Raw genomic sequence first — 12,034 nt, forward strand, 5'->3', positions numbered from 1 at the left:
GTTAATATAATTTATTTGATTACACTGGTGTCTTCCTTGTGTTGATAACACAGTGCGAGGTTCTACAAGTTAGATATCCCACCAATCTTTCTTATCTAATGTACTCATAACTGCACCTGAAGTGACACGTGATCCAAAAATCACAACGGGAGTACCCGTCACATTATTTCACCTCCCTAGGCTGGCAAAAGCAAATTCACTATACCTATAATTATTTGATATTAAAATTCTAATTGAAAAATAAAATATAAAAAACAAATATAAATAATAAATAAAATATATAAAAAAATAAATGTTGAAAAAAAAAAAGTGAAATGAAGATATTCTTCAGTGGCATGGTCCCCTCCCCCACACTCTTATGACTTATAATATGGCATGATGGGCCAAATCAAAGTGTATCAGGGGCCCTGGTTTGGGAATCAACGTGTATAGCCATTATCTTCTGCCATCTGAATTGCTGAGATGTACAGTACAATTACTCAATTTCCATTCTTCAATTTGTGTTATGTCATAGTTTTCTAAAATGTGGAAAATAGAAAAAATTATGAGTATGTGCGTCCAAATATTTGACTAGTACTGTATACCATATATTTAAGAAAAGGCAAGCCAGAGGTGGAGAGCATGAACCATAAACAAAGACAAACCAGACGTGTCATTCAGTTTAATCTTCATCCTTGTATTTGATGAGCAACATGTGCAACAGTCTCACATTCTTACATTCTGTTAGTATGTGGCATCAATTCAATCTGAACACCACTGTAAGTACATTCTCTTGCTGGAGGTCTATTCATTCAACAGTCAATGCCCAATATTACAAAATTATTATTTATAATTTACATTTTGCTGCTTAAATTATTGGCCCCAAAAATCTTAGTCGCTTTTATCTGTCATACTGGTGTGAGTGACCCATCAGGATGCGATCGGCTGTTCACAGATACCAGTCATGTCAAGGAAATAAAAGGACAGCATTGAAAGTCATCAGATACTCCAGACCAAGAAAGGGACACTAAAGCAGAGCTAGAAATTGGTGCAGGAAATCAGAGAATATGATAAAAATGTATGAGAGGCTTTGGACTTGTGCTTGGTAACAAGTGCGTTATCCTTTCCAAAAACTATTATAATACTTAAAGGTGACACTGATGCTGTGGGAGTCGAATTAAATATTCTTAACCTTTAAATTGTGCCATTTATTTGTCATTTTCTTATAAAGCCAGCATCGATTTGTATCGCCATGTAATGCATGGTTGACATTCACACATATGATTATAGTTCAAGGGCGTTCACACATACAGTGATTTTATGACTGGAGGTCGTTGAGTGGCTGTATTGGTGGTCATTGTGGATGCTCTTATTGCTAAATGCCCTAATGTTATTGGTGCGCTGCACAACTGGCCACATTTTTAAAAAATCTGATTACAAATGGGGTGTAGTGTCGGTAAATAGTTTTCTACTTAGTTTTTAATTTTAACCCTGTGTGTGCACAGAGACAGATACAAGTTTCCATTTTTTAATGATGAATACAGACTACTGCCACCTGCTGGTATGGAGATACTTAGTAATGTGTTCAAGCACAAATTTTTGGTCCAGACGCAGGCGACGCTAGGTGACACCACAGTTGGTTTTCGCCAGTGCTATTTCTTTGATGTTGGTTTGGTGGGTCTGGACCTTAACAAACTTGTCCATTTTGCTGAAACTCATCTACAGTATCTCAGGAGATGGATCACATGTGCACCAGTGTCTATTGGTCTCCACATTACATAACTGCTCATTTGTATAATATTGAACTTTTCTCAACTTTGTCACATCACTGGATACGCCACATTGCTTCAACATTGGTCACCATTGTTGAAAATGAATGTTTTTTGTCACTGTATGTGTGAACGCCTCTTAAGAGTGACTCCATAGAGCAAAATCAGGAAGCTGTGAAAGGAGAAAAAACAATAAAAAAAAGTGTGTTCCAGTTTTAAGTCAAGTCAGTGGTTAAATTGTCATTTCAAAAGCTTGTTTGGATCTGCTCATAGGAACGGGTTCTGATTGTGTTGGTCTGGATCTCCAAGCGTGGATGTCGTTGACAGGGGTAGCAGCGGTTGCGGCAAGTTTCCAGGGATCAGCGGCGGGACCTGCGCAGACTGTGTGAAGGTAGTAGGCAGGGAGCTGGGCTGGTTGCTGGCAGCCATGGGCAGAGAGGCATTAAATGGGAGGGATGTGGGTACAGGAGATGTGGAGCTGGGGTGCATTTGATTAAGTGTGAGACGGGGCGGCTCATGTTGGAATGGATTAGAGGCCGATGGAGCAGCTATTCCTAAATGGGAAAGAGTCCACAATCAATTAAAATATTATGGATTTAGACACACATGACAACAAGAAGTTTGATAATAGTCCAGTGCTGCATTCAAACCTGATAAAAACGGGTTGAAGTTCTTGGAAGGAGGGTTGGAGGGTATCAAAGAATTCAGGTTGACGAGTGATGCTCCGGTGGGACCCAGAAATGCCTCTGGAGTACTGCAGGTTCGAGGAGCTGTTTTTGGTAGACCTTCGCCAAGGGAAGACATATCGAAAGGCTCAGGACTACTATGGCCATTTATATTTGCCTGACCTCCATCCATAGCTTCATCAAAAAGATCGTCATCTAAAAATATGAATAAAACATAAAAGTAATGAGATAAATAAATAAATAAATGAATACAAAATGCACACTACCATTCAAAATTTCGGGGAATGTTAAATTTTTTTTATTTTTAAATAACTCTCTTATGCTCACCAATGCTGCATTTATTCAATCAAAATTACAGTAAAACAGTAATATTGTGAAATATTATTACAATTTAAAATAACCGTTTTCTATGTGAATATATTTTAAAATGTAATTTATTCCTATGATTGCAAATCTGAATTTTCAGCATCATTACTCCAGTCTTCAGTGTCTAATATGCTGCATTGCTGCTCAAGAAACAATTCTTATTATCAATGTTGAAAACAGGTGTGCTGCTTCATATTTTTGTGGAAATTGTGATACATTTTTTCAGGAATCTTTAATAGAAAGTTTACCTTTTATAACATTATAAATGTCTTTACTGTCACTTTTGATCAATTTTATGTGTTTTTGCTGAATAAAAGCATTAATTAAACAAATCTTACTGACCCCAAACCTTTGAATGGTAAATATAAAATATTTATAAATGACATAAAATCAAACTATTCACAAAAAAGAAAAAAGGAAAAAAATATATACATATATATATATATATATAGATATATATATAGATTTTTTTTAATTTTTTTTTTATTTAGTCATTTAGCAGACGCTTTTATCCAAAGCGACTTACAAATATATATATATTACCATAGCAATGAGTGATTATTAATATTAATATATTAAAATTAATAGAAAAAAAAATTAGGTTAAGAAGAGCAGTCATTGTGATTGCCTGAGGGACTTCCTGCCCGAGGGGATGGAGTTTTGAGAGGGCCAATAGATCCTTGTTTGTCTACTTCTAGGGGTGAAAAGGGATCCACTCCAGTTCCTACAGAATTTACAACAAATCTAAAATGGTTGGACTTATATAGGATTAATAGCATCTTCAGTTAGTGTATTTAGTATATTTAGCATCTTTAGGTATGACCAGCGATCAAATCTACATTGTTAACTAGAAGTTGAAGTTTGTACCACGTGCAGGGGAGATCCAGGTCTGATTCATGGACACAGGGCTTGGGGCATTCTGAGGGGCATCCCATGGGTCAGGATGTGGCTGTCGCTGCGCCCAAGGCTGGGAACGAACACTTGATGCAGGAGACGCCATCCATGAGCTTCCATGTTGACGGCTTAAAGAGCTGGGCTCTGCTTCAACACAATCCAGCAAGTGTGTGGAATTCAGATAGTAAGGTTGTATTATTAAGGCAATATTGCTGGAAATTTACATTCATTGTGCTTAAAGGTGCACCAAGTAAATTTTTTGTTTCTTTTACTGGCCGAAACAACAGTAGTCATGGACTTCATACTGACACATATCAGTGCAGATCAGTGGCTCTCAACCAGGTGTCTGAGGCCCACTAGGGGGCCTCAGCACAATACCAAAGGGGCCCAATAATGGCTTAAAATTACTTAAAATAAGACAAAACTAATTGCAAGACAACTAATTTAATTAACGTTTAAACCGAAATGTAGTAAATGACGAGTCGACTAGTCTAACAAACCCCGGAAGACTGTATATGCGATCCATTTTAAGTAGCCTACTTATTTTATGAATCAAACATTCAAATACCATACTAAACCATGTTAACCTCCTATGTGTCCAGGTTTGATCGCACTTCTCGTGTATGAAAAGAACTTATACACATGACAGAAATGAAATGATTTTGTTTTCCGCTCCAGATATACACTTTTCAAAATAACATATTGATTTTAAAGAGTAACATTAACATGACTGCAAGTTAAATGTAGCCTTTGTAAAAATAAAATGCAAAACATAAATGTGCAAAAAAATAATTTATGTATTGTAAATGACTAGTATTTCCAGTGTCGATAGCAGCAGCAATACCAGCTAGTTGACTAGTCTCACACATCCCTAGTTTAAAATAAGCTAAGACACCTCAAAATCAAGATGTATACGTGTTTCTTATTTTAATTTGCTCCCTTAATAACTGACATTTTTACTTAAAAACCAGGGTTCTTATGATCTTGGACAACCTGGAAAAAACTAATCTAAACTGGTAATAAAAAGTATAAACCAGGAAGAACAATCGTCTACTGGAATTATGGAATTTAATTATTTTTGTTTATTTTAGTTTCTATACATAAGTTTGAAAATGAGCAACTTTGACATTATAGGAGAAGTATCATAAATTTCTTGAGAGGCCTTCAAATATTGTATTTGACGATGGGGGCCCTTGGAGTCAAAAAGCCTGAGAGTCACTGACGTAGTTGCAGCAAACATTTTTGGTTACCAGTGTTACTGAGGAACGCCTATACTAATCCCTATTCACAGGCGTATTCATCGCCCATGATTCATTTCTTTTGCAAACTGAAAGAGTCCAAATGCAAGTAAAAACTGGCCATGACAAGTATTATGTTAGTTTGCCACTAACTTTAAAGGATATGAGAAACAAAATGATATATATGTTGACACAATGACCTGTGCTAAACAATTCCTCTGTCAAAGGGGGGAAAAAAGTATTTTTAAATAAAAATAATGATCATGTTGCATTATCTTGCTTATGTGAGGGCAACCTGAGTTCAAACCCCACTTTGGTCAAATCCACCCCTTTATAATTTTCCTACCGTTTCCTTTCAACTGTCCCATGTTCTGTCAAAAAATGATTAAAATTCCAGTAAAATAAAATAAAGGCAAAATAAAATTTCTAACTGTTAAGAAATATTTATGGCCAAAATACGCTCTCAAATGAACAGCCATTGGCTGGTGTAGCTAAAAAAGTAATTTTCGTAATGTGATCCGGCAGCCACCACGAAGTGCGACACATTTTATGCATTGTATTATTTTATATGTATCTAAAATACTTAGTGGGCCTCTAATGTTTAAGAGTGCATTCCTGATATACAATCATATGAGCTTACCTAGACTATCCCAGGGGTCAGACCTCAAAGGACCAGCCTGGGCTAAGCCACTATGGCCTCCAGATGAATCCCAAGAACTGGCAGCAGAGGGCACATCAGGAGCTGGAGCAAAAATATCTGCAAGATCCAGCATGGCAGACTGCCAAAGGAAAGGACAGAAAAGCACTTTCAGCACATTCAGAAAGATTTTTTAGGTCAATACAGCATGCATCTATACATAAGCGTTCACAAAAACCTTGCAATGGGGACATTTCACTGCAGTACAATACCTTGAATTTATATGACAAACTAAAAATTAACCAGCTTCAATTAACAGACCAAAGCACATTAAGTCCTCTCCAGTAGTGGTCAAAATTGTATAACTTTTTCCCGTATGTTTCGAATGGTGGTCCACACCACCTGGTACCTGACAGTGTCAATGTCTTTTTTTATCTTTGTCCTCTGGTTTACCGTAGGAACAGCTACACATGATTTGTCAATCTGTTTATCTGTTCTTAGTAAAAGCATTCAGAAGACTCATTTATATGTGCTTATAAAGAGCGAACAGGTTAAAAGAGTCTCATACTCTTCCTCCTTTGGCCTCCAATTCTCGTTTGCTCTCCTCAAGTGCTTTCTGGAGCAACGACTCGTCTCCCTGCCGACTTTGCTCCTCCTAGTAACCAACAGACATAGAAGACATGTCAGAGTTCAAGACATCCTTAAGAACACAACTAGAGCAAGTATGCACAGTCACACTATTATACTTTTTTCACTATTTCATGTAGATGTGTATGACCATTTAGTTTATATAACCATTTCCACCCCCTTGCTACAACAAGCCATTTGTTTCTGTTGTACTTTTTGTGGCAAAACGCATGTTTGTTGTCAAGTTCAATATAGTTTCAATTCCCTCATCCTTCAATAAAAGACTTTTCAAAGCTTCAAAGTCATAAAACAATCCGCCCTGAAATACACCATTAAAACTGACAGAATGAGACTAAAGTGACCATCAATGTTGTCAAAAACAAACTTCAGGTGTTTTCCTAATGCTGGGATATGCAGAGCTGTAGGTGCTACATACAACCAGGAACAGCACAAGGTTTGACTAACTAACTGCACTTTTCATAGTCAACAGCTCTTCTAGTATCGGAAATAATAACATTATCCTATTTATTCCATATTTCCTCACTATGGTCGTGTCTGAAACCTGTTTTGCTGCCCAATCAGTCTAAACAGGTAATGTTTTAGTATGAAGGCACCTCCTGAGGAAACTGGTCTGGACTGGACTGAACTCACTCCCAACACACCATAACATTATGTGTAATGATCAAGAACAAATTTAACTGAGAGATAACCAAATGAATATTTAATGACTACAGTGCTTTTTTTCTTAGTAGAAATTGAATCATGAGTGGAAAAACTATTTATTATTTATAAACTAATTTAATGTACTGCTGCCTTAAAAAAACGACCAGATGAAGATATCGGAGTAGACAGTATGTTAGGAAAATGTGAGACTGAATCTGAATGTGCCTTGATGCCTTCATACCTCTGGATACTGCCTGCAAAATCCACTTTTCCTCTTTTGGACACAATCTATGAATGGGCAGCTCAAGGATTTCAGAACAAGTAATTTTGGCAGTTTAGTTTCAATAAATGGTCTTTTTGGTTTGGGAAGGACGTTTTGAGTTCTAAAAATTACAGCAAGTTTTCAAAGTACACTGAACTCAAAGAACACAAGGAAAATCTGATTCCATCATAAAATGACCCCTCTAGGCTACTTGTGAGATTCATAAAAATTTTACAATTGTGGTACAAATACCTGTGTAACTGTTTGCCATTGAAATGTTGAAACAACTGAAGTATGGCCATTTTTGTTTCCTTAGACCTAATACCGATGCAATTAACAATAAAAAAAATGTTGATAGATGCTGATAGTGTGTAATGTGAAGGATATTTTTTTAATTAATAACTATTTGTAAACTTTTTTTGTCAATCACAATTTCAAATTTACAAAATAGAGAAAAAAGCATTATGCATTTTGTAGAAAATGTAGAATTTGTCCCTCACTTTCTGTTAACCCTGCTATGCTGTGACATTTGCCTTCTTAAAAATGGTTTGATATTTCTAAAATCATAAAACTCTTCATGACTATATGGTTTAAACAGAAATAGGTTTTCTTTATCAGAGTTTATTATGTTTCATTGTGTTTACACTTTGGCATACCCTTGTGAAAAAGAAAGTGTGCTTCGTTGTATTGAATATGCACTTGTAGTGCTTCAAACCTTAAAAGTATATTTAAAAAAGTATACTTGCAGATAATGTAATATTAATGAAATAAAATGGCTATAATACATATACATACTATACATACTATATTTCATAATTTAATAGCAATTAACATGCAATTAAGTGTCTGAAAACATTACATTCAGTTCAGACTTAAGTACACTCTTTTAAAGTATATTTTGCTAAAGTGCATACTAAAGTGTACTTCTTTTTCAGAAGGGTTGCCAAGCTCTTTAAATACTATTTAAAAATCTATGTAAATAACTACACAATAAATAATTATTGGTGCTTTTCCACATACTTACAATTGAGGGTAGAACTTTAAAAATTAATAGATATTGTTAAAGTTTTAAAACTCATGACCCAGGGTCATACCTGCTGATGTTCCTCTTTACTGATAGTGAGGGCCAGCTGAAGCTGTGCCTCTTCATCCATGTCCAGAACAGCAGCAGGAGGAGGAGCTGGCTAGAGAGATACAATCAGACAACATGCAAGCAGTGTCACTTACAACATACAGGCATGTTACTGAAACTACTGGGCAACTTATAGGTGAAGGGGAGGTGTAGCGGTGACTCCTGGGATTGCAGTACCTTGTGTGCCTCCTCCTCACTGAGACTCATTGCGATCTGAAGCTGCGTCTGTTCATCAATATCCACAGCAGGAACGGGCTGGAGGAAAAGAGAAATGAGGTTAGAGCGGAGCAAACTAACCTGAGAGAGCCAATCGATTTTTAGCTAAAAAAAAAACAAAAGTGGTGCAGTTATTCATTAGAGGAATAAATTAAAGACTTTTCCATTCTCCATTTCCATTTTTTTTTTTTACCACATAATTTTTTGCTTGGATCAGTGAAAATAAGCCCCAGACTATAAGCGAATCAATGTTGTCATTCAAAAAATCTTACCGATCACACATTTTTGAACAATAGTGTATTAAAAGGCTGATGGGTCTTGGACTAAAGTACTGCACATCCTGCATAGCACATATTCCCTAAACATCAACAGAACAACAGAGCAGCTCCACCCGGTCTGATTTATGAGCGCTGGATCAAAGCACCAGTCCAGTAACGCACTCAGAGTCATTGTAGCTTCAGTTAGACCTGCATTATCAGTGAGTGAGGATGCTAATGCGATCTCTTCACACACTGGCAACACTGTCAGATGGTGACCGAGCTCTTTCTGGACAATGCTGAATGGAGACAGCAACATGTCGGTCTCACCTCAAGTGCACTACAAAAACAAATCATTTGCCCACATGCTAATTGGAAATTTGGTGCTGTACTAAAGCCTCCAGCTAAATAATGAGTTGTTACAAACTTCTAATTGAAGAGAAGTGGCCTCCATGAAGCGCATTACAAAAGGTCATTTTAATACATTAAATCAAAGGTCTCAGATTAGATGAAAAGTTTCATACAGCCTCTCAAGTGCTAAAGACCCCATGAAATTGCTGCTTCTTTGCTGTGTTGATATATGATAGTGTTCTATTGATAGTGATCCTTTTTTATTAAATAGCCAATTTAATTTAGATTTTCTATTTGGAAGCAAGTGATATAATGGGAAGAGAACAAAAAAAAAGGACTAACCCAGTGAAATTCCATTTTTAATAATAATAGACAAAGATTTGAATATGCCTGTGAGCAAAATCATAAAGATATTTGGTTTGTTACGTTGGACCTAATGTACTTTTTGTGTAACATCCACAAAAGTCCAATTTTCATTTAATAGTTTATCCATATTGTAGTGGACAGCAGTTGATGATTGGAAAGCATCGTTTTGATTTGATCAGGTTTTGTGGACAACAAAGCACGCCTTTTGTCTTCAGATAAAATAACACTACCTCTTGTGGAGAGGGAGTTAACATTAACATACAGTAACCCCCGCTCAGGAGCTGCTTTGTCTCCGTTTCTCTCATCAAAGTGTGAATGATCGTAAATTCCCTCACAGGAGATACAAGTTTTGCCAGGTGGCCAAAGCCACAAAGGAAAAACACATATTCACATGCATTCACACAAAATGGACACAAAAGTGAATAAACCTTCTTCAAATCCATTTATAGAACTGTATATACTTAATGAGTGCTGCAGGTGATACAACAATGTATGCAACCTTACCTATTAAGGTATATACAGTATATATGAATGCATGGGTACATTTTCTGCATTACCCTTTGATGTTTGGTCTTCATATTTTCGGCACAATGTGTAGGTTAATCTGGAATTGGTTTGGAAAGTGAATTACGCATAGGAAAAACCTTAAAGACATTGTTCTAAACTTGGACTTTAAGCTATGTAAATAGACCTAATGTCAGAAGGGCCATACCATGACCACCTCTGACAGCATCGGCCAATCAAAACGCGGGAACTGAAACCAACTTGCAAATCCCTCCTTCTGAGGAAGAGGTTCTCTTCAAGACAAAGAAGTGTGCTAAGCTGATGTTGCTAAGAGAAATGTGGTAAGCCAAGATATGCTAAGCTGCTGTTGTTGTACTACTGAGAAACAAGGAAATTCTGCAAGGAGTGAATTTGGGGAGTTTGGAAACTGCCACAGCAACAACGACCACAAGCTTAGTGCCCCAATCTTCTGCAACTACTTCAGAACCTTCTCTTTAGGGATCCTCCGTTTGCGAGTTCCAAACTGCTAGGATATTCTTCCACAACTTCTGGCAACTCAATCATCTCATCAAACGATCCTTCTTCCAGGTTCCAGGTTGTTCGGATCGTCTGTACAGACTTCAGAACCTTCACCTACAAGGCTCCTCCGTTTGCGTGTTTCCAGACTAAGGACCTGCTCAGGAGTTCATCATTCACCAGTGCTTCGTGTTCAAGACTGTGAAACGGATCCAACTCCTTTCTCCCACTGCAGCGTGGCCAAGGTCAACAAGTGGAAGATGTCGCGGCCCAGAAGTGGAACGTAACTCTCACTCTTCCAAACCTCTTTCAAGAGACCATTGGCATTATAGTGTATTGTCAGTTTATGATTATCTAATTTGCATTAGATTTTACATAGCTGATGTCAGTTAATAACAAATAACCTCTCGATTTATTTGTTGAATCTTAATAAGGTTTGCCTTATTAATTCCAGGAAACTACAGTTTATCGTTACATAAGATAATGTCCATAGTAACATCCAACTCAGTCACTTGCATCTATCAATCTTTTGCACTTTAGCCATTCATTGTACCCATTTAGTAGCTGTTAGTTACTCTTGTCTATCCTTTTGTTAATAAAACCCCTTTTATCACACTTGTGTCTTCCTAGTGTTGATAATTCAGTAAGAGGCTGTACACGTTAACGATTCTCAAAGATTTTCATGTATATCGAAACAAAAGTGAAGACTTCTTTAATGCAACCTGAAATATTTTTTATTTGTTACTACTAATTGTTAACTACTAACTAGTAACTAACTTAGTCAGTTGGTGTTGCTGTTGGATAGTGTTACTTTAGAAAGATTAATTTCTTTTGTTACTTTTGTACAATAAATATTTGGTCACACTTTAGTTTGGGGACTATTAACTATGACTTTTGCCTCAATAAACTCCTAATTTGCTGCTTAGTAAGGTAGTTGTTAAGTTTAGGTATGGGGTCGGATTAAGGGATCTAGAATATGGTCGTGCAGAATAATGCATTAATATGTGCTTTATAAGTACTAATAAACAGCCAATATACTAGTAATATTCATGCTAGCAACTAGTTAATAGTGAGAATTGGTCCTTAAAATGAAGTGTTACCAGATATTTTTAGTACCATGTGATACCAAAGTAAAATCTGCATCCTGAACCAAAACCACTAGAGAACCCGTGATCCTGATGCAGTTAATAACAGGTGTGTGTGTGTGTAACATTGTGTGTGTGAACCTCACCTTCTCGCTCTCCTCTCGGCTCATGGCCAAGGCCAGCTGCAGCTGGAGTTCCTCCTCTCCGCTTGTCTGTGGCCGGGCGCGCTCCAGATCTGGGGCCATATGAGAGGAGGAAGAGGAGGCTGGGAGGAAGAAAAAGAGAAAATGCTTGATTCAACCTCTTGCTTTGGATGAGAAAGGACTGGCACCACCACTGAATGTTAAACAAGCACCCAAATCACTGTTCTTCCATGCTCAGGCTGGAATTGCTTTCCTGTGCCTGTTTTACTCTGCTGGTGAAACAATGGGGTGTCTGTGTGGGGCAGGACAGGAGGGAAGGGGCAATGGGGCTTACATTATTATA

General features: G+C 37.1%; 1 protein-coding gene across 3 annotated transcripts in view; it reads right to left on the reverse strand.

The window, feature by feature from the left end:
* Positions 1-644: 644 nt before the first annotated feature.
* Positions 645-12,034, reverse strand: part of LOC107751312 (epsin-3-like) — a 27,396-nt gene continuing 16,006 nt past the window's right edge. For 2 of the 3 annotated variants that reach the window (XM_016566989.1, XM_016566988.1), the window contains 9 exons: positions 11,695-11,813; positions 8,431-8,508; positions 8,216-8,305; positions 6,138-6,224; positions 5,573-5,711; positions 3,668-3,838; positions 3,429-3,524; positions 2,399-2,629; positions 645-2,302 (listed from right to left, as the gene is read on the reverse strand). In XM_016566989.1, the coding sequence (XP_016422475.1) occupies positions 2,016-2,302; positions 2,399-2,629; positions 3,429-3,524; positions 3,668-3,838; positions 5,573-5,711; positions 6,138-6,224; positions 8,216-8,305; positions 8,431-8,508; positions 11,695-11,813 (1,298 nt within the window). In that variant the 3' untranslated portion in view covers positions 645-2,015. The remainder of the gene's footprint in view (positions 2,303-2,398; positions 2,630-3,428; positions 3,525-3,667; positions 3,839-5,572; positions 5,712-6,137; positions 6,225-8,215; positions 8,306-8,430; positions 8,509-11,694; positions 11,814-12,034) is intronic. The other variant, XM_016566990.1, reaches the window with a different exon arrangement.

This window comes from Sinocyclocheilus rhinocerous, unplaced genomic scaffold (assembly GCF_001515625.1).
Source record: "Sinocyclocheilus rhinocerous isolate Xijiao unplaced genomic scaffold, SAMN03320098_v1.1 scaffold2970, whole genome shotgun sequence".
Classification (NCBI taxonomy): Eukaryota; Metazoa; Chordata; class Actinopteri; order Cypriniformes; family Cyprinidae; genus Sinocyclocheilus; species Sinocyclocheilus rhinocerous.